The sequence below is a fragment of the Dermacentor variabilis genome, unplaced genomic scaffold (genome assembly GCF_050947875.1).
Source record: "Dermacentor variabilis isolate Ectoservices unplaced genomic scaffold, ASM5094787v1 scaffold_12, whole genome shotgun sequence".
Classification (NCBI taxonomy): domain Eukaryota; kingdom Metazoa; phylum Arthropoda; class Arachnida; order Ixodida; family Ixodidae; genus Dermacentor; species Dermacentor variabilis.
This window is the reverse complement of record NW_027460280.1, coordinates 48,044,058-48,070,147: the sequence shown is the minus strand read 5'-3', so window position 1 is coordinate 48,070,147 and position 26,090 is coordinate 48,044,058. Positions and strand designations below refer to the sequence as shown.

General features: G+C 40.7%; 3 protein-coding genes across 5 annotated transcripts in view; 2 read left to right on the top strand and 1 right to left on the bottom strand.

The window, feature by feature from the left end:
- The first annotated feature begins 215 nt into the window (after positions 1-215).
- On the top strand, positions 216-6,595 carry mRpS18C (mitochondrial ribosomal protein S18C). Its single transcript, XM_075676997.1, has 5 exons — positions 216-479; positions 935-1,011; positions 1,077-1,160; positions 6,231-6,357; positions 6,429-6,595. The coding sequence occupies exons 1-5, from the start codon at positions 359-361 to the stop codon at positions 6,518-6,520; spliced, it is 501 nt and encodes a 166-aa protein (XP_075533112.1). The 5' UTR covers positions 216-358; the 3' UTR covers positions 6,521-6,595.
- On the bottom strand, positions 6,561-7,661 carry LOC142566159 (uncharacterized). Of its 2 annotated transcripts, none has more exons than XM_075676998.1 (3): positions 7,414-7,661; positions 7,023-7,133; positions 6,561-6,900 (listed from the first exon to the last, which is right to left on the bottom strand). In XM_075676998.1, exons 1-3 carry the CDS (start codon positions 7,510-7,512, stop codon positions 6,721-6,723), a joined length of 390 nt encoding a protein of 129 aa, XP_075533113.1. In that variant the 5' UTR covers positions 7,513-7,661; the 3' UTR covers positions 6,561-6,720. The 2 variants fall into 2 exon arrangements, with proteins under 2 accessions (XP_075533113.1, XP_075533114.1); XM_075676999.1 differs by having other exon boundaries at positions 7,465-7,659.
- Positions 7,662-9,676: 2,015 nt separating this feature from the next.
- barr (non-SMC condensin I complex subunit H) overlaps positions 9,677-26,090 on the top strand; it is a 74,951-nt gene continuing 58,537 nt past the window's right edge. Inside the window, exons 1-7 of one of the 2 annotated variants that reach the window (XM_075677171.1) lie at positions 9,677-10,002; positions 10,212-10,453; positions 10,562-10,652; positions 10,722-10,811; positions 10,919-11,048; positions 13,701-13,774; positions 25,507-25,572. In XM_075677171.1, coding sequence (XP_075533286.1) covers positions 10,275-10,453; positions 10,562-10,652; positions 10,722-10,811; positions 10,919-11,048; positions 13,701-13,774; positions 25,507-25,572 — 630 coding nt within the window. In that variant the 5' untranslated portion in view covers positions 9,677-10,002; positions 10,212-10,274. Of the gene's footprint in view, positions 10,003-10,208; positions 10,454-10,561; positions 10,653-10,721; positions 10,812-10,918; positions 11,049-13,700; positions 13,775-25,506; positions 25,573-26,090 lie in introns of both variants that reach the window. The other variant, XM_075677170.1, reaches the window with a different exon arrangement.

Here is a 26,090-nt window from a genome sequence, read left to right as displayed (position 1 = left end):
GGTCACGAACAGTGTGCCCGTTATCGAAGTGTCATAGCACTCTCGACAAGAAAGTAGTGAGAGCAGGGTTTTCAAGAAAGGAAACGCAAGCAAGGCAAATACCGATGATCGTTGTGTTAAAAGCCCCAAAGGGTGCAAACATTTTAAGTGTTGGGTTTAGTTTCGGTTAAATACCCTAATAGGGATACAGGCCATAACTATGGCCATCGCAATCAGCATCTGGCCAATCTGGCGTGTAGGTCGGATATGCACATGGAGCCAGCCAACAGCGTTTGCGTGATTGGGATGCACCCGCGGGCCCTGTTCCTGTGATAGCTACGCATCAAGCGTGAACACAGTTAAAATTTCATGTCAGTTAATGCAAGACATACGTAAATTCATTATGCTCAGATACCTACCTTTAGCACGAACACTGGGCACCATGAACGTGTTGCGCACTGGACCTGTAACACTTGAAGTGCGTACCACGATTCTTTCAGGTAATCACTTTGAATACTCTGGTGATCTCGTTGTGTTTGATACATTTTTTTTTCTTCTTTGCATGTGCAGTGTGGCAAGCTTGTGTAATACTTAGTTTTTGCTGTTCCAGAGATCCTGCCCAGCAAACGACTGTGGTTTCGTACCACTGATCGTATTAAGCACAAATGTAGCCGTTTTGATTTCATTTTAAACTTCCATTTGCTCTGAATAACATTCATACCACTCATTTAATGTGCTACTGTAACCGGCTTTGGCATGACCGTAATCTTGTTCAATGTGAAGCTTATTGTGAACGTCCAAATTTGACGACGCGTGAGTGCGAAATAACTGCCTAGAACAAGTTCGATTTCGAATGGTCGAGTTGGAGAAAAAAAATTGACAGGCTATTGCCTTTGGGACCTATACCTTTGTGTTTGCTGCCGCTGATGTCTGTTGCCGATTCTTTTCGAATTAGCACTGAAAGGCAGCCTCTACAGCACATCCTCCAGCCATGCGATGAAAGAGCAAGAAACGGCAGTAGATGAAGACATGGTACGTGACATATGTGGCGTGGATTTCTTCTGGAGATTTCAGTTCGCAATGTCTTTCCCAAACAGCCAGACTTCAACATGGAAAACCCATTTAAAAGGGAGCCTCGCCAGTGCATTCTCTGCAAGCATAACGTAGAAGTTGACTACAAGGTGAGGCAACATTTTTGCAGTGACCACTGCTCTGACGTGAGGAAACTAGTATTTCTCCACTCTTCCTACCTGCAAGGCTGCTCATATTTTCGAGGCTTGTACACTGTGGCATGATAGCTCCATGTGCTTGCCCAGCATGACTGCAAGATATGTTGAACTGTGTGTTTTGTGATAAGCTATGTTGTTTCAATGTAAACAGTACATCAGAGGGTACTGATCTCAGGGTGTGACTATAGTTTGCATTGTTAATGTACATCACAGACTTTGTCAGTAGTTTTAAAGATTCGCAACTCTTAATATATATTAAAAGTTTCAGATGTAGTAACTGTATTATTTCTGCACCGTGAAATGCTATGTAAATGTTTCAGCTTGAAAAAAAATTTTTTTTTTATGTTAGCCAGAGGCACTTTGCACAGGTACTGCTTCATGCATGGTGTTTGCACCTAAGCTCATAGTAATGAGAATCCTAAAAGCGATCTCCACAGAAGCTGCACAGAATGACGACTAGTGATAATATCGTGGAAATGACTATGGTGCGTCATACAAGATGCAGAGATGCACTTTTCTTCTCAAAGTGTGCATTCGAAGGAGATACATTGCAGTCAGTAACTCATTCCATGCATATTTGTAACAGCTGGTAAATGTCACAAGAATTTCACACTTCATCTTGCATGCATTCTTCTGTGCTCAGTTCATTTACTTAGCCTTTTCTCAGCATCTGCTGCCTACCTTTTGCATCCTCTTGCCTCTGTTAGCAGTGTCGTTAGCAATGCTGAGGCATTGCCAACCACATTGCACTACATCAACTAGGTGCTTTTGTTTGCTGCCTGTTCTATTGTCACTGAAGCCACATTGCTACCCACTGCAGCCATTTATCCTTGGGCATTTGACCAGCCAGTTGAAGTTTAACTGCCTCAATGGTCTTTTCCATACAAGCCTCTTTCGTGTCAAATACACTCGGGGCATGTATTCCTTGTTTTTCTCTCCTTTTATTATTGCTCCATTTGTTCACTCTATGCATTGATGTGCTCATGAGCATATTAACCAGCCGGGAGTTTCCATACACAGGCTAGCATATGTAAAAGATGGTTTCATGTTTCTTGCTACTCATTAGCCATCCTTGTCAGCATAAGAACTTATATTTGATAATTTGATTCCAATTTTACAGGAAAAGTGGGATGCATAGGACACTGTTGTTAGGCAGTCTTCTTAATCCTCTGCACAGATATGCTTTTATGTTCATTTGCTAATTACACATGAGATAAGGCATAAGTGTTTGATGAAAACAGGTTTTTTGTTTAAATAATTAATTTGTTAAATAGTTAATCAACAATTACATTTCTATACCTTTTAGCACAGAGGTGACAGAAAGCACTAGTCCCAAGCACCCCTGCTTTCTGAAATCTGGCAACCAGAGCCTGTGCACCTGCTTCCTTTGCCTTATTGCAGTTCTAGAAGCACATGTCCCACGCAGACAAGTCCCAAGCATGGCTGTACCCATCCAGCTTTTTGTGAAAAGGTGGCACGATAAGACTGTTCCTGCGTGTACCCTAACGTTTCCTTATTTTGTACCTTAAATGAAGGCAGTCAGGTTCAACATACGAGGGGTACCCAAAAGTAACCAGAATTCTTTTTAAAAAGGTGTGTATTTATTTTTTTACACAACAACTTTGTCACCTTCAAAGTAAGGATATTCCATGCAACCATGCATTGCCCAATTAATCAAACAAGGAAGGTAGGCAGCAGATGCTGAGAAAGGGCTAAGTAAATGAGTTACACTTAATGCATTTGTCCAATCTGCGATTCCATTCTTGAAACATTTTTCAAACTTGCCTGTTCTGATGGCCAATAGCTCCTTTCTCATTTTTTCCTTCACCTCTTTATGTTGTGAAATGGCAGTCCTTTCATGTTCTTCATTTTAGCAAACAAAACAAGTCACACAAATCGAGGTCAGGTAATTAAGGGGTGTGGGGCAATTGAGTCGCGCTATTTTTTGCCAAAAACTGGCACATTGAGCTGGTGCATGGCTGTGGTGCATGGTCGTGGTAAAAAAACTAGTCCCCCGACTTCCATAAATCAGTCTTTTTTTGTCGCACACTGTTACACAATCTCTTCAGTACTTCTAAAAGCTTGATTTACAGTCTGATCTGGTGGAAAGAACTCCGAATGCACTGTCCCCTTCACATAAAAAAACAAAAACAAATAAGCATGGTTTTAATGTTTGACTTCACTTGGTGTGCTTCTTTTGGGTGAGGTGACAATGGCATCTTCCACTGGCTTGATTGATGTTTAGTTTCTGGGTCACACAAATAGCATCATCTCTCGTTACAAGTAACAACTTTGGAGGAAAGTCTGGGTCTCCTCGGAGCTGTTCTTTCAAAGCACGGCATGCTTCTACTCGATCTTTTTCATTTGCTCATCTGTCAAAATTGGAGGCACAAATTTTGCAGCAACCCTTTTCATTCCCAAATCTGCTAAAGTTTGCTCACCTGATCTCGAAGGTGCACTAGATAACTTCTCCAACACTTCAATGGCCCGTCGTCAGTCTTCAAGCACAAGTGCACAAACTTTTTTTGCATTTACATCCTTTCGTGAAGTTGACAAACGTTTAGAACGAGGTTTGTCAAGAATCGACATTTGCCCCCTTTTTTTAACCAAGAAAACCAGTTGTGCACTTGACTTTTTCCATAGCACCATCCTTTTAAGCAGTGTTTATCACCTCAACAGTTTGTGCGACATTTTTCTCGAGCAAGAAACAATTTCACAACTGCATGCTATTAATTTAAATCGGTCATCACAAAAAACAAGGAGTGCGTGAAACTGATTTCACGAAAAAACTCGCTGTACCCGGGAAAAATCTTCCCGTGAGAAGCCGCTGGGTGCAATGAACTGAAAACTAGTGGCACGATGCCTGCCTAGTGGGATAAATGCATAGTACAATGGCTCCACCCGGCGCAGCACTATTCTGGTTTCTTTTGAGTACCCCCTCATATGTCAAGCATGATTTTTCCTGGAAAAGCTGCCGTCTAGAAAATGCAGCTGACAGCTAATTGAGCTATGCGCAGATGAGAATGCTATGGTCACCTGATTTGTGTCTTGGCTGAGGCAGCTGCCATTTCACTACCATATTAAAAGTCCAACTTTGGTCTCTGCATAAATTTTAATGCTTAAGTCAGAATTTTAGGTTCATCCAACTCAGCTTAGCATGTATTGTGCACTGTGCATTACAGGGTTATGCACAAAGTACAGTAAAAATACAAAGTGAAAGTGACTACAGTTTACCAACAGTGATGTACCACGAAAACATTATGAAGGACATAAAACTTGAAGAAAGTGGCCGCAACAGTAAGTGCATACATAGAATTAAAAAAAAAGTATTTAAAGCTACTATTACACATTTTATACGTTGTTAAAGTCCAACTGTGCCATTTTTGTTACCCGAGGAAAAACAAAACTTCAGGTGCATTGACCTTAAAATGCTGTAGTTTATATATATAAAGACTGATAAAGCCTGCAAATTTGCCTTAGTTCAGAAGTCAGCTATGGATGTGTGGTCATAGTGATTGTAAACAAAGCAAACTGCTCTTCTTGAATGCTGTCAAACCTCTTGCTTCTCGTTCTTGTGAATGGATCCCCGATGAGTGTACAATACAGCACTCATAAAATAAAATATTGTCAATATCAAGTGTGGAGATGAAATATGAGGTTTTAGTACTTTAGAAGAAAAATATTCTTGATAGTGCGTATCTGTAGCTTATGTATTGGTACTGTCTACTGTGCAGTTGTGTTCGCTTTCATAAAGCTCACAATAGTATGTTGCAACAACAAGGAGTACTCACCTACTTGGTGCTTGTTTTTTTAACCATACTGAATTTTTAAAAATTGCCTGTGGAAAATTGCATAATTCTAGTCACTGAGCTGGATTACTAGAGGCAGACATTACTTGTATGAGAAAGTGGAATGCATAATTGACTGACAGAGATTTGCTAATTAAGTCTAAATAATTACTTTGCAGCACATATTGCAATTTATGAATTGTGGCCGGTGACGCCATAAGGCATGACCAAATGGGGCGAATTTTCAGGATGACACCAGTTTCGAGATATTCATTACCAAAGCATATGACGAAATACGTGGGTGTTCCAGTTACTTTTTTGCTTCAATGTGTAAACAATAGCGCACGTATACTGCAAGTTTCAAGGTGCATATTTAGAAACCTGTGCGATCCTTAGAATTGGTTCCAAGTGGATATGATATGCCTTGCAAACTCGCAAGCTACAATTAGTAAATTGCAATATGTATCATATAGTAACTAACCCTTTATTGATGAATGTTGCCTAGAGGCAGCATACCAGATATTTTTTTTTGTTTCTCTTGTGAAATTTCGATATTGAGTATAAACTTCCTGGCTAAATGCCTTGGCCAACACTGAATGACAGGGAGCAAGTGTCGCTTGTGGATTTAGAGCAGGAGGAACAACTTTGGCACATTACTCGCTTTCTTTTGCACGCATGTGCAGAGGCGACAGGCCGATGCAAGATATCCTGCTGCAGTGGTGTCACATACTTGATGCAGAAGCAAATGAAATGTACACCTATGGTCCACACACGATGAGAGTTGTCTGTAGTAATTCCAAATAAAGCCATAGGTGGCTTGGGGCAAAGCCCACTTCCAGTTTTCTTCCTAGTCTTTCCCTCCATGTTGCTGAAAAAGTTCCTACAAAATATTCTTCTTTTCATCCATTATGCTTATTCTCGACATTTACCTAGAATATAAGCATTTTTAAATATATGTGGTGTCATTAAAGGGTTAATTAAAAAGTGGAATAGTGCTTTTCCTTTAATTTGTCGATTATGCATTTCGTTTTCTTGTGCGAGTAATGTCCGCTGCTCTGAGTAATCCAGCGCAAGGGCTACAATTATGCTATGCAGCCACAGGCAATTTAATTAAAAATTGTGTATGGTCTACTATATATATATATATATATATATATATATATATACACCGTGTATATAGTGAACCCATGATAACAAATCTGTTGTATACCGCATACAAATGCCATTTTTGCAGAATGTGAAGCTTCTCAGCCAGTTTGTATCGCCATATACTGGAAAACTTTATGAGAAACACATCACTGGGCTGTGTGAAGGGCAGCAAGTTAAAGTCAAGAGAGAAATCATGAAAGCAAAAAAATGTGGTGAGTGTTCCTTTCATTCATGGCATTCAGGCACCGCAGTGCTTGGTCTTACTTTTTTTTTTTTCTTTCAGGTATGATGCCACATTACCTGAAAATGTCGAAGTTCTTAAAGGATCCTAAATTGTTTAATGCATTCAAGCCAACTAGACCCAACCCGCACTGATCACCGACTGCACTGTAAAAACTAAAGTGTAGAAGTGAAGTTATAATAAACAGTACAATTTATAGAGTACAAACACTACATGTACGATTTATTTTAGAACATATGTTTAGTGACCAAGCTGCACAAAACAGATTGCCACTTTCATAGCGGATTGTAGTAAAAGGTTCAACTTGAAAATTTAACATCCAGCTTGCTCTTGGTTATACAAAGCAATCATCGTCTTCGCTGTAGCCAATAACAGAGGGTTCAATTTGAAAGTTCACAAGGATATCTTTCAGGCCTGGCCTTGGTTCAGCCATGTGCTGTTGAAAGTCCAAAATTGCTTGCTGTGCTGCTGAGCGCCACTGGTCAATCAAATCATTGATGGGCTCCTCCTTGTTCTGCACAGGGAAATGACCTTGTGACACGTGCTCCATTCGCATAATCAGGCACGACAAAGTCGTGAATCCTGTTCATTCTATCCAGCTGCTTGTAGGAACACGTTAACGAGTGCCTGGCATACCTTTTTTCTGTGTGCTTTTACTATGTTCAGCTGCCGCAAGGTGTCCTCTTTTCGGGCGACCTCTCGCTGGACGTTTGCAATGACCTTCTGAAGCACAGCGGGGTCGTTTTCCTGCGTTAAAAAAAAAAAAATGAAATAAGGGAGAGGGGCGCAAGGTTGTCATAGAAATGCCTTAGATATTCATTTAAACTACTATGTGCCGTAAGTGTAGTACTATTTTCGCTTAAGTGCGCGTAGTATGGGTTTTAGTTTCGCACGATAAGCAGCCGATGAAAACTTGAGCATATCGGCAAACCGCCAGACAAGTGCAAGAATGCGACACCGCCTACCCGCCTACGCTAACTCTCGCAGTTAGGAAAAACAAAACTCGTAACATACTCCAGCAACATACAGTACGGCTACAAGATGAAACGGTTATGCCCTTCAGAACAGAGCGATGTACCAACAGATGCGCGAATCCAGGCGCGTTATGTTCCGGTGTGTTCTCCATGCCCAATAGTTCACTTCAGTACTTTCGTACTAGTACTACACAATGAACACAAGTTATTCACTGTGACGACGCACACACGGCTAGTTCTTCGTGTTACCCGCGCCTGCGGAGGCTGAACCACAGAACACCTATATAACTTAGAGGAGGGAAACTGTACCTTCCACAATGCAACGAAAATAAAATTAGTGGTGGCGTTGTGAACTAAAGTATGCAATCGAGAGATGGCGCTGGCAAAATCAAAAGTAACATCAATATCATCATAATTACGTAGTGAGCAATAAGTATAGTAACTCTATGGAGCAATATGTCCGCTACGGTTGCTTGACACGAGACGGTCATTAGAGGAATCGCCAGTCCACGGGATTGGCCAGTCGGTAGCTTGTTGTGGCGCTCGTTGCGCTGCTTTTGGGCGTTTTGCTACCACTTTCCGGGCGATGTTCCTGGTGGTTCCTGTGTACGGTACTATAAAACGACTACAGATACCTTTAATCTATCGCCAGGTAACCGAAAAACCTCAACTGTCAAAAAAAAAAAGAAACGTCAGACAAGTAAGGTTACATTCTTATTGTCAATCGTGAGTGAAGTAATGCCCAAGGTTAATGGCCACAATTCAGGTCAGGTGGAGCTAATGCTGTCAGTCACATATAATAAAGATATCTGTGATAGTCATCTAAAGAAAGGAAGAACGCTTGATTCATTAAAGATATCTGTAGTCATTTAGAGTACCGTACACATAAATACCGCTCCGAAAGCGGTAACAAAACGTCCATAACCAGCAAGCGAGTAGCGCAACGAGCCCCACCAGCCGAAGAAAATGTAGAATTTTGTGTACGGTGATCATCATTGCAATTAATTTCGCGGTACGAAAAACAATCGTCAGCGAATGGAATAGAGGGATGTTACCATGTAATTGGGAAGACAAATCGTTTATGTATATTAAAAATAAAACTGGGCCCAAAAGCCCAAAACACTGCCTTGTATGTAATAGGTGCTAAATTTGAAGTGTCGTTATGAATATAGGCAGAGGGCAGCACAATCGCCAATAAGTGCACTCGCTCCCATTCACTCGCACTCCTTTCAAACATTATTGTATGAAACTCATACAATAATGATTAAATAATGATGATTTCAAAGGCGGGAGTGCATAGAGTTTCTGCAGGAGTGTGAGTGGACGTGTAGCGGTTATTTCTCACTATGTAATGATGATCACACGATGGATGGGTGGATGGATGATTGTGGCTCAACCCTTTGAATCGGGCGACGGCGGCGCGCGCCACCTAGCCTTTAATGGTTCTATATGCATGCATACCTATGTATTTACTCCTTTACTTTTGCGTTGATATTGTCCACCAATCAGATAGCCTCCGTTTAGTTATTTCTACCTATTCAAAGTCTATTCTACTTTCACTGTCTTTAAAACCCAAGGCTTTGAATAGTTCCCCGTTAGATTCAACTACAGGGTGAAGTTGTTTACAAGCAAGTATCAGGTGTTCCGCCGTTTCCTCCTCCTCTCTACACGCCTCGCACACCAAATCTATCTCCTGGTATCTGGCTCGGTACGTTTTAGTCCTCAGTACACCTGTCCTGGCTTCGAACAACAATGAGCTTCCCTTAGAGTTATCGTAAATATTTTCTTTGGCTATTTCTTGCTTAAACGTCCTGTATGTCTCCAATGCCGATTTGGTTTGCATCTCTGTACTCCACATACCCCTCTCTGCCTCCTTAACCTTTTTCTTGACAGATGATTCCTTACTTGTTCCCCCGCTACTGCCCAAGTATTTGCTTGTCAATTTTCTAGTTCGCTTCCTCCACCTCGTATCAACATTCCTCGTGTGTAAGTAACTGAAAACCTTCCTAGCCCACCGAATTTCCCCCATTTTTCTCAAGCGCTCCTCAAATGCTATCTTGCTACTAGCCTCTCTGCCCTCGAAAGAAGACCATCCCAGATCCCCCTGCACTCCAAGATTTGGTGTCTTGCCATGTGCTCCCAGAGCGAGCCTACCCACACCACGTTGCCTAATTTCCAACTGTTGCCGGGTCTCTGTTCTAATACATAGAACTGCATTGGCAAAAGTCAGGCCTGGTACCATTACCCCTTTCCATATCCCTCGTACCACCTCGTACTTATTGTAGTTCCATACTAGTTGTTTTGTCAGCGCCATCTCTGGGTCGCATACTTTAGTTTACAACGCTACCGCTACTTTAATGTTTGTTGCACTGTGGACACAAACAGCGGATGTTCATTGCGAGAAGAAATGTAGTTCCATGCAAAACTACATTTTTCAAAGAAATATGCAAATTTTATGAGTTGTGTAAATGCTCAACAAGCGTAATAAATATAGTTTGGGCGTTATTTTGGCCATGACGTCATCGTTACATTGGTTGTCTTGTGTGTTTGGTGTGAAATTGGCGCGAACGTGCGAATCCATTTATTCGAATTTTCCTAACCGTCTGAAACGTTCGAGTCAGCATTCAATTGTTTTTGCGAAGGTGAGTGTCGTCGAATATATATTGGATTGGGTAAACTTTATTAAAGGTCCTGCAGGACGTTCGTCAGCGCGCAGTGGTCGTGAATTTAACATTTTATTATGTCACTTTGTGTGTTCGGTCGCCGCTGTGCGCATTCTGCCCAGACGACCGCTCACAGGAGGCCATAGAGAATTGTCAATACTAGTTACTGCTTCGACTATTTACAGCAGTTACTACAGCGTTGTTCTTAAGCTGCAAAGGACGAGGACCGCTGCTTTTCCTCCTTCCTGAAAATGGAGGATACTTTCACTACTCCACCGCGGAGACCAGCGAAAAGCACGCGGGCTAGTTTTGTGGATTCGGCGTTGCAGGCGCCCAATGACGACTGTGCTGAAAGGCACAGTAGACAGCAGGAACTTCTGCAAGAACTTCATTCGCTACATATTGAATCTCCTGGAACACCGGGCAGAAAGTAAGTATGTCGTAACCGCCACTGAACGAAAGATCTGTGTATGGAATTTGTGTTGCCGATATGTTTGCTGGCTGTGAAAGTGGCGTGGTTATTTTGGTACGTTCACAGGCGCAGGTCTGTTGGATTGGTGCCCCCGACATTTACCGATGTCCAGCTTGCTGAACATTACGCCAGTTGTATCCGTCTGGCGAACGAAAACGTGAGGTCTTTTTCAAACTTGCAACCTCTGACTAGTGTTTTATGCTAATGAAGCCGCATTATCTTACAGAAAATTACGTCCAAAAATGCATTTCAGTTGCATTTAATTGACCACATACGAAAGGTCTTGCAAGCCGAAGATGGAACTACAAATTTTCAGGTTAAATCTAAAGAATATTTGCATGCCACTATTTATCTTGTAAGATTGCTTTGAAAGATCATCAGATATTGGTATAAGAAGCCAAAATATTCATTTTATTTAAACAGAGTGCCAGCTGTACTCTCGATGCAAGTGCCAAGATCTATGCTCACCGTGTGGATCATGTGCATTCTGAGGCTTTGCACATTGCTGGAGAACTTGGAATTTCATCGAGAATTAGGAAGCGTGAACTGAAAGGTGAGCGCTGGTTTTCAGTTTCGTTATCAGATAACTTTGAATAGAAATGTTCTGTTTGAGAACCATTTGTGGCATACGACCATGTGGATGACATGGTGAAAAATGCCAGTGTCCTAACTGAGTTGTCTGATGGCATATGCGAAAGTACTCCGGGAGCACATAAAAAGGTGCAATGCAACAACTAAGCTTTAATTCGAGCATAAGTGGTGATATAATAATGAACTCTGGTGATAATAAAACCTTGTTGCATGATCTTAATATACCACTGTCAGTTTGTTTCAGAGCACTCCGGCAAAGCTCCATGAGTCACACACTTAGGTTTGCTGCGAGTATAAACAGCTTCTTGTGAATTAAGTCTGATTGTTGCAGTTAGACCTATTTATTCACATAATACAACTTTATAGCTGTTTTATATGACAGTAGTAGCATTTCCAGACCGCTCGAATATACCATGGGGCATTGCTTCCTTTACTAGATGCCTGCCACATGAGCGAAAAACCAGCTGCCAAACCCTTTCCATTTCCTCCTCTTCACTAGTCTGTCGTGAGCACCACATGTGGCTGGCAGAACCACTGGACCCTACCTCGTGTGGCTTCCGAAAACTTCATCACGCATGCATGTCAATCTTGAAGGCCATTAACCTGAATCAAAGCTCGGCGTATGTTTGCAGGCAGTACAAGGGACTGTTCTGGTGCCGGACAACCAACCTTTAAAATGCACACCCAAAGGATTGTCCCGACTGTGGTCTCAGCGCGGTACAGACCACGTAAACACCGTGTGCTGGGTCACCAGCCGTTGCCACTGCCCGCCGCCCGTGATGATAGTGTCGGTCACGGACGCCACCTTGCAACGCTTGTTCACAGCTGAGGGCATGCCCATGCCGTTGCGAGCGCGAGCCATTCTGCAGGCATCTATAAAGGAGGCAATGCACGAGGATGCACCTTTGGCTCCCTTCATCCTCTAGGTCCGTGCATTGGGGGCACGTTGAAGATCCCCTGGTGGTCAAAATTAATTTGGAGTCCCCCACTGCAGTGTGCCTCATAATCTAATCGTTTTGGCACTTAAAAAACCCCAGAATTTATTCATTCTCTAGGTCTATTTTTGTCTCATACCACAGTGCCATTTAGTATGTCCAGATTGTTTATATTACCATCCAGTTAATTTTTGTGGAATGATTTTCCTGGTAAGTTCTACATATTTAGTATGGTGTTAATATGCCTTTTAGAGCTTCAAAAGCAGTTGAACGGAAACTGTGATGATGGTTCAAGCCACAGGGCCAAGGCAGCTCGAAGTTGTGAGCAGCGAACTGCCTCCCCCCTTCTACCAATCCACCAATATTTATGAGTGGGTCTGGCCTCCTTTGCCTGAAAAACTTGGCTGTTTTGGGGGAGTGAAATGAACCTAGACAGAGAATAATGAGCTATGCAAGAAAGATGGCTTACAATTTGTTAAATTTCAAATATTATTTGTAGGGTTGTGCAAATATTAGAAATTTCAAATATGAATTGAATAGTCCTTGTTATTGATTCGTCTTGGATTTGAAAATGCACTATTCAAAATTGTTCAGTATTTGTTCCTGTTCAAATATTCGAGACTCCAAACAACACTTTAGAGTTTTGAAGGATAGAGACTGATACAAATGATAGAAATTCTGAATTATATTGCTTCAGGAGAGCCCCGATTTTGAACCTCGGGCATCAGTTACCGAGAGAAAGTACAAGGCAGGAAACTTCTGGTCAATAACTTGCAATCATATATAAACATTGCTATATCTTCTGGCAGCCTATATATGAATTTGTTGTCTTGATTATGCTAAATAATTTATTCCAGTCTCACCATGTTTGCATAACTTTAACAGATATGGGAGGTGCTGTAGTATCGCAATTCGCTGCTTCAACGAGCACAGTACAATACGTGCATATGATGATGTGCTGTTCCTTTGTTTCATTGCTGTCAATGCCGGGGCACTCCAGATAACTGAAAGCCGTTGTTTTTGATTTACAAGATCCCAAGTTCAATAACAGTCAAGTTTTGAATGATATTAACTGCATGTATAGAACAATTGAATGACACTCTTCTGTTCTTTTGCCTAACAGACTCCATGCAAACTTTATTGTTTAGAAATGACAAAATATTCTATATTCAATTCAACATTCGGAGGTCTTCTTCCTCAAGTATTTGTATTCCATTTGTTTAGAAAAATTTTCTGTTCAAACACCCCTAAATATTCATTATTCCCTTTGCCCACCTATGTATCCATACACATGTACACCATGCAGCCAAAGTATACCTGGGAGCCACTCTCAAGCAAGTGCAGACTTTAAGCACTGCACAGGGCTATGTATAGCATTGCTACTAGATCATTGTGCAATAGTCAGCTGAGATTTAGCTAGGTATTTCTTTTTTTCTCGTTTTTTTTCCTTATTTAACTTTATTACTGTAAAAGATTTTTGACTTGGGACTGCATCTTCAAATTTTACTTCATCTTTCAATTTAAAGAAGTTCCTGTGCTACAGCCAGTAGTTGGAATGCTGCAAAAAATTGCTTGTTTTGCCAAATATCCACTTGCCCTGTGCTAACACACAGCAAATCAACTTATTTCTTCCCATGAATTCCTTTCTTATCCTTTTGTTGCTTCTTTCATTTTGCTAGCACAAGCCAAAAATGAGGATCCTGACCAACCACCAGTGGCTACAAAAGGCCGTGCAAAGCGAACTAAGGGCCGTGTAAGTAGACGTTTAACTGAATTTTTGCTTGGCACTTCAGAATAGATAACTTGGGTCTGGAATCTTGAAAGTACAATATCACTGCTCAAATCATTGGCATTCTCTGTGCTAGTGGATTGCCATTGTGGTGGCCATTATGTCTGTGCAGGGTACCCACAAGGTATTGTATCTGTTACCAAGCTTTTGGAACAACAAAAAATGAAATAGAAAGCTCGCTCTGTGACATAAACAAGGTGACAGCAGGGCAGCTTGCCAAGCTAATTTTGCAATCAATGTGCATGTGTGCTTTGTATGAGATGAAAGATGCAAACCTGGCTCTTGTGATGAAACCACATTTAACAGACAAACACTCTCATATGCAGTTCACACTTTGTGTTCAATCGAATGGCTTTTGCTATCATTAATTGGGAGAATATGCAATACAAAGAAGAACATTTGTGAATTTGGAAAAGCATTTACTAATGCAAGAAGTATATTTTATATTGTGCTTAGCTGTGTAACGTTGGAAATGGGAAATAGGGCCAATTGAAAATCTAATTTTGTTAATTTTTGGTTGGTAGCTCTTTAGTAAGAATGAATGTTAAAATAGCAGTATTAGCTGCCATCCATTATAAAATTGTGCGTTAGATCTGCACATCTTGAAATGTATGTGAAGTGAAGCTTTCGTGTACAGATGTGCTGTCTCGCAATGTGACATACGCTGTCATCACCTCAAAGAGCTAGTTGGCACCATAGAAGTATGCGTGCGATTGTGGCCTAATGGTTTGAGCATCACACTGTGTAACCGAGGTTTGATCCCACCTTCGGGCACATAGTTATTATTATTATTATTATTTTTAGTGTGAGCTGTTTGGCAGGACAGCAGCAGTACCCAGCAGCCATGGTCAGGAAAATCTGGGAGGGCTTGCAAAGAAAGCTTGCTTTAAATATTCCAATTGGAAATGTGTTTGTCTGTATGTTAACCCCTTAATGCCCAACTTATTTTGGTCTTACAAAAGAATTCTAATTTTGTACTTTACCTGGCTTTTGCCTCTACATTGAAAAATGAGACTGGAAAGCTTCATTGCACTGCTATATTTCTCAAACTTGGTGTGTCATGAATTTGCGACACTGGGCAATGGGTTTGTGTTTGTGCAATGCCAAAAATTTATTCAGCTTGGACATGCATTTAAGAATACTTACTTTTTGTCTTCTCAAACACCTCTTATTTTAACAAAACTTATGAATTCGGTATTGCTGGCACAAGGGCTGATGGAGATTGTAGTTTTTGTATTTACTGAGGGAGAGATGTACATTGCACTTGGAGTGCAAAAAAATTGTCTTTTATGCTGAGGTTGTTTACACCTTTGCTGCATGTCTGTTACAAATGTTTAGTGCCCTGTGTTGTCTTTCCTGACACCCTCAGTTGCCATTGCTGCTGTTTTTCTTGCAATTTAAATGTGGCACGTACACAGGAGGGAGAATGGACGAAGCTTTGCAATGGAGTCAGTAAGAAATGACATTCTTTCAGCTAACTTGATGTGGAACCCTTATGGGTTTCCTTTGTAGCTTCGTGTTACAATCGGGTGGATGACAATTTTCGTTTTCGTGAACATGCTCCACCTTGTGGTTTTCTGCAGAACTGATTTGGCACACTGAGGCAGCCGTCGTAACTCACCTTCCATTGGAGGACGTTTCCTCTACTCACTTAATCCATGAAAAGTGCATCCATTAATGGAATGAGCACAATGCCCTGCGACTAGTTTAAACCCTTCCTCAAGCCATGCACCTGCGCTTGGAAGTAAACAAAGCACACGAGCATCATTCACAGCTGCACAATCAGTTCTGCATTGCAGCAGAAACCATGAAAATGAGGATTCGAATAATCACTAAGCACACTGGCGTATCAAGAAGCTGGGCCCTGGGCAGTACGCCAGGGAAATAGTGCTGTATATATTTGGCTAGTAGTTGGCAAAAGGCTCTTTACCAATTATTTCCATGGGTTACTGTGTTCTTAATATGTCTCCATGTGAATCCATGCTATTTTCTTCATCATGGTTGCATGCCGTGTTCATGTTGATCAAAATGCACTACTCGAACAAGACACAGAAAAAGGATGTAGAAAAATGGGCACTTTGTTCCCACTTTTACTATGTCCTTTTTCCTCGTCATTCTTCCCGTTTCTTTAGCACATTTCGGTCATTGTGTACAACCTACAAGCACCAACCTAACCTCTTCTGTTGTATTCACATGCCCATCGTTTGTGCTTACACGGTTTTCCCAGTTTTTTTTTTTTCTTTTTTGATATTAGTCATAATTTCTTTGTCTGTTCTTAAAGTCAGCTATATATGCTGCCCTTTTGGGTTGCTTCCTCGGTCACTGTTGTGCCTATTCTCAGTTTTTGTGTCAATGTGATTAACGTTGTCCGGAAAAGGATGCTTGAATCTTCAGAACAATCTTGTTAGCACTCTCAGCAGTTAAAGAAACTTGCACAACTTTCTTTTGACACGTATCTCTTCAGTGTAGTGAGAACTTTGTGAAGAAATGTTCTGCAAGAGATCGCTGCCATGTGGATGCGCCATGTTGAACAGATTGAACGGAATTCTGAACTGAATTCTCTGTTGTGGGGTATGAAATGTTTAAAAATTCCATTTATTTCAACTGGTTATAATTGAGAGTTTTAGAATAGGGGCCCCAAAAGTTTGGGGCCCCAAAGAGCTTTGCAGGTGTTGGCATTGGGGCACACAGGAGTGAAGAGTTTTTGAATAAGGCTTTGCGTTTGCGGATAGCGTCTTGCCCTGACAGCGCTACTACGGTGTTGAAGAAAAGCTATTAGAAATAATTAAATAAAATATACCATTTTATGATAAGAGCAATTTTGACTTTCGTGTTCTTGCGTTTAATTACAATTTAGAGGTTATTCTGTTAGCAGTAAGCAATTAGTTGCGCTTAGTTTTGAGTAACCAACGTTATGTGCCTTCACCAGCCAAGCTAATACCCCAGTCACACGGGCACTTTCAAAGTCCTTTGAACCAAAGATCTTTTACTTCAAGGGAGAATGCGCGCTGTCACACAGGCACTGCAAAGGAGCCCTACTGAAAGGGAGCTTTGAGTCAAAGGAGTGCACGTTTGTCCTTTGAAACCTCAAAGGAGTACTCTCGAGGCTAAAGGGCATCCGACAGCAGAAAAAAAAAAAATCTCCAAAAATATGAAAGTTCAATTTTTGCCTCTTCAGAACAAGCTTATAAGTACTGAATACTATTACTTAAGTACTAAACACTTTTGGGACACCCGCAATCTCCATCATGAATGCACCGGTACAGCAGCGCCGGCACGTGTGATTGCATACTGCCTTATGATTTCAGATGTAAATATTGCAATGTGCTGAATAGTGCTGTTTTATAGATCCACGATAACTACAAGAATGTTATACGACTAATATTGCAATTGTTTGAGCACCTCTTGTTATTCCTTGATTCATGAGAAACAAAGAAAGTGTCTTGTGTTGAATACCAGTGCTGTTGTATGGATGTTTTCTTTTGCTTTCTATGTTCTTTCTTTTTTTCTTTTTTTTCCCTGTTTTTCCCATGCTCATGTGTATTTTTACAATCCACTTCCTGTTTGGGCCTGTGCAAAGGCCTACAGTATTGTTAAATAAAATTTAAAAAAAACAAGGCGAGAACACTAAAGGGCAACAACGAATAATCGACGCCAACATGCGGTGTACGAAGCGGTACACATAGTGGCCATCATTGCAATAAATACATCTGTATTTGGTAAAGTAATGCCTTTACTACGTGTGCATTTTGTTTTGATGTTTCTATGTATTAGGAAAAATAAATATTGCTGAAAAAAATATTACATAAATTTATTATAAGACGCATTTGGGCCATATTTTTTTTATTACTTTTGAGGCAATGGCAGTGCTAAGGATACATTGTGGTTTCTGTTAAAAGCTTCAACGGAGACCATCTAGAGACTGTGTAGCACTGACACATATCCCTTGAACAAATGTTCCTTTGAAAGCTCAATGCTCCTTAACTTCAAAGGACCTTTGGCATGCTCGTGTGACTGGGGTATAAGCTGTGTTAGGCCTACGAGCCATGAAATTGACAATCGAATTCAGAATCGGCGATGTCTAATGAATCAATCTTTATAACCCACGCTAGTTGAGAGAAAGCAATAACCACAGTCGCTTCTCCTAGCTTGCGAACTTCGTGCGTTACCAAGAATTGAGCCCAGTTTGGTGCTAAGTTAGAGCTGTCGCTTTGATGGGTGCCGCCATGTATGTCGACGCAAGTCTTTTGGGGAGCTTTTGGGGCTCCCACTAAATCAGTGAAATAGTGTGCCTGACACAAAACCCTAACGCAGTTTGCATCTTGCGCATGTGCAGTGGCTACGACACTATTTCCTTGGGGCCCCAAACGTTTAACGCCCCTATTTTAAAACTCTAATTTTTCTTTCAATTTGGATGTATGCAGATTGTAGCTCAGTGGAGGCGAACATTCTTAAAGGCCCCCTCACCAGGCCCCGTAGCAAATTTTTGTTATATACCAGAAGTTGTAACGTGTCTTCGAGGAAGCGTTCTGCCGAAAAGCTTTTTCAAATCTGCTCGTTAATAGCCGAGATAGAAATATTTCAGTGGCGCGAACCCATGATTTCAGGAGGCAAGCTCCACTGCCTAGCAAGACACTCTCTCCACTTGCCCGTCTAGCCTCCGCAAGCGAAATTCCTTCCCTCTGTTCTCCTATACCAGACCTCGAGGCTCGCGTGTCGCGTACGTCACAGGCCCCGCCTTGATTTTTTTTCTGCTCGCTTTTCTTTTTTCCACTGCTGCACACTTCCACTGACAACGTTGCACGTGAGCTGTTCTGATTGTCTGGTTTCACGCAGCGCATGATTTTGCGTGCTGTGCTCTAGGACACATGACTAGCAGCATAATTCAGTGCTACACGAATAGTGAGGCTGAACAAGCGGCTCGCAGAGCATGATCACACCCTGGAACACTGTAGAAAATGGCATAGTTTCGGTACCGGCGCACATGACTGCACGACCGTGGGAACAAGCAGACGAAGTGGAAGTACATCTCTCTTGCTTCGGTGCGAAGTAAAAAAAAAAAACAAAACAAAAAAAACACGCAGACATTCCATTTGTTGTATTATTTCTCTAAACTTCATCGTCAATTCAAGCAACAGATCACACAAATAACAAATCTTGCCTTGAATAATTCTCGAAGTCACGTGTCACCATGAGCGACCTCACACTGCGGACATGAGTACTTAGGTGTAGGGACGCGAGTATGTCACTGTCTGGCTTGGAGCACGGTCGCCATGAGGGAAAGGAAAAACGGCGTTCAGATTGAAATTTCAGACCTTTTCCCGGCGCGTAGCGATGTAATCCTTTGCAAACACGATCGTTAGCATGCATTTTATGCTCTGCACTTGTCAGCTCGAAATGACCAGACCTAGTAAGGGGCCCTTTAAGCAAAATTGTTCATTCGTGGGACATGTATGCAGTAGTGGAACAGTTGCACCAATTACACCAAATTGTGCCAACAGCTGTCCTCTAGTGGGCTGTTGGATAAAAAATAGTTTTGGAAAATGTTTGGTCGCACATTTTTTTTAGCTTAGTTGTTGAGTGTCATTTCAGAGACTCTCAGTAATACAACTATTGCTCATTTGAGTTAAATAAATGAAAAATATATGTCTGCAATCTCAAAAAAGACAAAGAAACATTTTATTTTTGCACTTCCAGTCTAAAACACTACAGTTGGATGATGCTGTGTCTGCTGTGTGTGGCCTCCGGAAAGAAAAGCGTAGTATAGATACCGTGGCCGCCACAGGGTGCCGCCACAAGCCGTCTCACGTTCAACCTTTGGCCGAGGCCTGTTGAGCATTGCTTCCTTGCGTCCCCTTGCCATCTCCCTTGGGTAGCTTCCAGTGCACTAGTGGAAATGAAAGCAGAGAAAAAGCCATTGATTGGTCCGATAACCATGTATGACTTTGCTTGTGCTTGAAGGATTTGAAAAACTTTTGCAGCAGGAGATTTGTGAGGTGACGTGATCTAATAGTGATGTCACTCTGTGATTAGTTAAAGAAGTGTTTCAGGGCCCCTTTAAAGCAGGACCTTGGCTAAGGCCTTTAAAAGTTGTGCTTGTTTACACTTACAATCTATCTACAGTTACTACCGAATATACTAAAGACAGGACTCGTGTAAAGGCCACATCCCCTAATTTTGCTGCCGGAAGTTTAATAGAAAACAATGTGGCAAACAAATAGTTGCATTTCATGTATGGTGCCGCACTCTTCGCAATCGGTGCATCTACGAGATGGCAATAACTGCCCCAGCACATCCAACGGTTGCAGCGGGCTGCAACCGTTGGATGTGTTGGATCTGTTCGATGTGTCCATTGTGGAGTTTTGGTACTTAAACTTGGATGGATAGCATCAGGCAACCACAGGACAACGCTGACTGGATGGCTAAGGAAAGGCACCTTTGCAGCTCGTCTTGGTGCGGTGTACGGGGTGTGCGGTGTTATTGGAAAATATCACTAAAAGCTTCATGGTTACAGGCGTTTCTAATGCTATGAACGACCTTGAGGATGACTACCTCATCGAACATGCTTTCAATAACAATAGTTTTCCCGGGCACAGGCTTACAAATACCTTGGAATTATCTTCACGCACAACATGCAGTCATCCCAGCATATTGATCACATTACATCTATAGCACTAAGAAAATTAGGTTACGTGAGACGAACATTATATAATTCGCCAAAACACACTAAATTACTAATCTATAAAACACTCATTTGTCCTGTATTAGAGTATGCTTCATGTGTGTGGAACCCGTATAAAGTATGCAACATTAACAAAGTTGAATTGGTACAAAGGAAAGCTGTTCGCTTCATTTGCCATCACTACAACCATGATTTTTCGCCCTCATCTGCAATGAATTTCTTGAATTTATCTCCTCTATGCACATGGCGACATATAGATTCTATGAAGCTATTACATTAAATTATTCACTCATGCTGTCGACTATCTGCTGATGATTACATCGTGTATACCAGTGCTCTTCCAACTAGACGTTGTGACACCCTCAACCTAAAGCCTTTCTTTACACGCACTAGCATGTTCAAACACAGTTATTTCCAGAGAATTGTCGACTGCTGGAACGAGTTACCCAGTTCTGTTCGTGAAATGGCACTGTGTGATTTTGTAGAAGCACTAATGTGTTAAGTTTGCTGTCCCCCTTTTTTTAATCTATTATGTTCAACTGCCTTTGTTTCTGTTTCTTGCGTTTGCTGTACTCCACTCCTGCAGTAGCCCTGAATAGGGCTGCAGTATTTGAAAATAATAAATAAATGAGCTGTGTCCTAGCAACAGCCACAGTGAATGCGGTGACAGGATGAAGACTGCTAACAAATGCCAGATAGCACGCTGTTTTAATGTCAGAAATCTGGATAGGGGGTGTACAAATATTTATTTGGGACTTTCAAATAAAGAATTGAATAGTGTCCTATTTGATTTGGTCTTTGAATCATATAGTCATTATTCGTAACTGTGAATATTTTTTAAATATTTCGAAATGTCAGCAATGCCTAACTAAACGTAATATTGGAGCAAAAGTATGATAAATTTTCATCCCTGCAGGCTTCGTATAGACATAAAACATGAGAACTTGCGTAGTGGAGCAGGCTATGTCGCTTAGGTAGCCAAACTTTACTGGCTATACAGCAATCATTCGCACACTTAAAGAACCCTGTGCATGCGAAGAAACTACTTGTTTGCTCCTAAAGCTCCATTTGTGTTTTAATGAACAGTGCTTCAAAATGTACTATGTGATGACAGAAACTTGGTAATTTTAAGAATACTAGTAAGTGAACGAAATTTTATAGTAATTGTGATAACCGCTGTTCATTATTTGAAAACTATTCGATTTGATTCACTTCTGGTCCTATTTGATTCGTATTGGATTCGGTCTTAAAAATCGCTATTCACGGACCTCTAAATGTGTAATGAAGAAATGTGGATTTAAAATTGAATTGCAAATGGCATGCTTGAGTATTGGGCTGCCAAAATCGCGCAATAAGAAAGTGTGTCCCTTGTACGATTATAAGATAACTGTGGTTGGGTTTCCTCTGCACTTATGACCTTTATCTAGGTTGTCAAAATGCACTATAGTTTCGTTTAGGTAGTAATAGAACATGTTACATAAATGGCCAAATTTTCGAAGTTTTTATTCTGAACACTTTTTATATAGAACAAATGTGCTTTAGATATTGAAAGACGACATTTCAGCTCTTCATTCAAACTGTGTGTGCCAATTACTTGGGCACAATGTGACTGTTTTTATCTTTTTTTTGTTAATGTCTTTAGTTCCTTGAAATTTATTGCTAAATAAGGATGTTCCCTAGCTGTAATTGCACTATTGGCAAGTTCATTTGACTGTTGTGCTCTTTATATGAGGGCAAATCAGAAAGTGCTTACCCATTTTTTTTAGCCAAATTATGGCTGTAAATGTGAAGTCAACACATCCGTTCCCAGCAGTGGACCTTTTTTTGGACCGGCCTGGCTTTATCTGCTGGTAGTTGCGCGACATGCCGCTGCTATCAGTTGTTGAAGATGGCGGTTGTGCTTTACACGTCCATGGTGTACGAGCAATGAAGTACGATTATGGCGAAAGATGTCTCACTTTGAAAAGTGTGAGGTGGTGGTGTTGCGAGTTCACAAAAGGCCGTGAAGACTCGCTTGACAATGAGCGTTTGGGGAAGCCGCGTGCGTCGCTGACTGAAGATTGTGATGGGACAAATTTAGTGCTCCGATGGGGCAAATGCCTGAACCAGTGGGGGGAATATGTGGGAAAATGGTATAAGGTACGTAGAATAGCACGTATATTTGCAATGGCCTGTATGTACCTTACTTTGGATAATAAAAAATAGGGGCAAAAAGTTTAATTCACCCTCATAATTGGGCACCAGGCCATTGAGCTTGACCATCTTCAATTTCTTTATAAAAAATTTTGATTGATTTCGTTATTGTAACAAGTGTTTTTGCAAAGTACTTTTAGTCAAAATAATTTATTTACTTTCTGGCCATTATTAAGTTTTCTCAGAAGTGGCAAAAACGTTAGCTGGACGAAAATGTCAGAAAACTAATATCTTATTGCACATTGCTCTCAAACTTTCCTTGATGATTGGTAAGGCGTTGTTAGTTGAGATAACGATGTGCTGTATCATTTTTATTTTTATTTTTTGTAGCACACTGGCATGAAAGAATGCAGTTAACCACATTTAGGGATATTTACAAAAAAATTTGTGGTCTAGAAAGTCATTTTCGAGATATTTATTGTTTGGTAGCAATGCAAAGGAACAGTAAAAAAAAAAAACTTATTGCAGCTCGAAAGAAAAGTGGACGATAAAATTCTTAAAGTACTAAAAATAGCGTGAAGTTTCATTTTTCTGTGGAAATTGCATAGCGAGATGGTCAAAGTAGAAATATAAAATGCCATGCTTTCAAAGCCAGGAAAGTCAGTATTTATTTGTCAGAATATAATGCAAATTATTTTTGTTTTAAGCACGAAATTAATTTTTGGATATGAGGACCCGGTGCTTCTCTGTAATGGCTCTTCGCCGTGTGGAAGACCATATGAGTGCATTTGCTACGCTGGTTTGAACTAACGCACAGTCTTCCCAGCAATCAGTTTTTTGGAGATGAGCAGAGGAAGTGCACATTGAGACACAAGGGGTGCCACCATTTGCACGAAGAATTGGTGCTAGATATAAATAATGCAAAACTGTGTCAACTAGTGACCTTTCACATGTGACACTGGTGCACTGAAGAAGGGGAATCAGCACAGCAAGGATATGAGAAAATCTTCAGGGGTTCATGAATATCATAAAAAAATTACATTGGAAACATAGAAACAGCATAAATGCAGTCTTCTAATTTAATTGAGTGCACATGTGTGACTGCTTTTCTGGAGGATCATAATATCTGAAATCGTGGTCCACATTTACAGGTCCTGCAGTGAGCATGCTGGTTGACTCTGTTGCTGTTTGTCGGCTCATGTTCCCAATCACAGCATCTTGCTTTGCTTATGTAGACTAAGTTTCAGTAAGATCTGGTAAACAGCTTTCATGGCACAATGGACATTTTTATGGCGGTGCTTCATCCCAGTATAAAAATAAAAAAATAAAGGACTTGTTCAACCTCAGCTACCATGAAAATGATTGTAGTTTGAAAGCGGAGTGGAGTTTTTTTGCCACTTCTCATGACTAGTGTCCAAATCCATGCCCTAGTGACATCTCTTTGAGTAACACCCACCCGCAGTTGCACATCTCGTCTCTTCTACACCCACCACTAATACCGGCACTCTTGACATAAGAGTGACATAAGAGGGCACAGGGTTTCCCATCCACACTGCAGCTGGTATGTATGCTATAGAGGTGCCGGATTCATGCATGGGTGCTCTTTTTAAATAGATGACTTTGTCTCTTAAAAACCATGTATTTTCATTAAACTTGGGGAGAGAAATACTCACTTTCTTGATTAAGGAATGTACTGCATTTTATAATTTTATTCTGAGCACCTTTTTATGGAATGCATGATGAAAGTTGAGGCACTATGCTATCTTTTTCTGTTTAAAGCATTTTTTTTTTTTCGTACACTTCTTTTCTGAAGTGCAAAACTATTTTTACCACTCTTACATTCTTTCGAAGCATAACCTCTACAGGTAGCAGTTAATTTCATTGTTTAAAAATTTAGTTTCACCGCATTTTATCTTCAGAGTCATAAATGGCACACTGCTACAACATGGATTAATAATTTTCAGTTCCTCAGTGAGTTTTGTTAAGAATACAGAATGTGGATTTCATGTTACAACTCTGTATAGGAATGTCAGATACGAGAAAATCAACGATTTCATGTGTAGCATACTTGAAAGAAGTCATCCCGCCAGTTGAATTATATGCTGGATTTAAAACATTGTGTAAAACAATGGAAGAACTGAACCCACTACATGGTGACATTCTGATACTGAGAGCAAACACCCAGACATCTACCTTCCAACTCGTGTTACGAAAGTGCCGTACACATTATTCAAGCTTGCTGCATAGGTCCATTCAGTTGTTTGTGACACTTTTGAAATACCACTATTTTCATCGTTGCTTTTGCTTGGGATGCACCCAAGATTTATGCACACAGCACCTGAAAGGAATAAAGTATCTCAAAAGCGACTCTGTTGACAGCACAAATGTTTATAAAAATTCCTAAATGTGGTTCATTTCGCACTTTTTCTTGCCAATGTAAGTAAATAAAAATCAAGCAAAATGATACAAGCCGTCACTTCAACAAACAATGCTTTATCATCATCCAGGAATATTTGAGAGCAATGGGAAAAAAATTGATTTTTTTTTTACAAATTTTTTTCCAAGCAATGTTTGGTCACCTCTAAGAAAATGGTGACCAGAGTACTAAAAAATTTTAACTCTCAGTACTTTGTGGGGGCTTTTGTTAAAATAACAAGAGCAGCCATGATTTTTTAGAAATCATGTAAAGGTCAAGCTCAATGTCTGGTGCGTTTGGCATGGAATGACCATTGATTAAGGTGTGTGCATCTTTGTGCATGTATGAATTAATGTGTACATGCACCTTTTTTTCCTTCTCTTGTTTGTGATTCACCAAATGATATTAATTGCAATATTAATTGCAATATTAATTGCGATATTAATTGCAATGACTCACTTTCAGGGTTCATCTACACTGGTGCGGAATGAGAAAACAATCACAATTGAAAAAGTGGAAACTGTGAGACCTGTAAGTGCTGGCTCAGCATTTTTCTGGCTTGATTATAAATTTACGGTTTTAAAAGATGCAACAACTCAGTACAAGACGTTTCACTGGCCTAGCTACATTCTTGCTGTTGACACAAAATAATGTGTTTCACGATTTAAGAGGCAATTTAATGAAAGGTGTGAGTGGTTTGATCCTGGATCACTGCATGATATGTGCAGTAAAACATGTCATTACATTATAATGATGTTGCACAGTATGTTCAAGTGGTGCAGAAGTGTCCTAAGAGAAGGAAGTTGTGTCATGCCCCTGTCATTGCAGGGTTGTAGCTGTGACTATAGAGTTTCCTACAATACAATTACTAGAGCAAAATGTGCGTTGAGCCACCATGGGAATGATGGGAAGTACATGGATTTGTCTGATCTTCGTGCTTGTGTTGTTAAAACATTTATTTAAAAAAAAAACACACAGAAAGTTTCCTCCCCCCAGGAAGTGGATCCATCAGGGTGGGGAGGAGGAAGGTAAAGGTGGAGGTCAGTTCG

Excerpts from the sequence above, each read along its gene's own strand:
- mRpS18C (XM_075676997.1), top strand. The coding sequence starts at position 359 with ATGCAAGACATACGTAAATTCATTATGCTCAGATACCTACCTTTAGCA. Across the intron at positions 1,012-1,076 it reads CGGCAGTAGATGAAGACATG|CCAGACTTCAACATGGAAAA; the intron begins GTACGTGACATA and ends TTTCCCAAACAG. Across the intron at positions 6,358-6,428 it reads CATGAAAGCAAAAAAATGTG|GTATGATGCCACATTACCTG; the intron begins GTGAGTGTTCCT and ends TTTTTCTTTCAG.
- LOC142566159 (XM_075676998.1), bottom strand. The coding sequence starts at position 7,512 with ATGGAGAACACACCGGAACATAACGCGCCTGGATTCGCGCATCTGTTG. Across the intron at positions 7,134-7,413 it reads TTTCATCTTGTAGCCGTACT|GAAAACGACCCCGCTGTGCT; the intron begins GTATGTTGCTGG and ends TTTTTAACGCAG. Across the intron at positions 6,901-7,022 it reads TAAAAGCACACAGAAAAAAG|AACAAGGAGGAGCCCATCAA; the intron begins GTATGCCAGGCA and ends TTCCCTGTGCAG.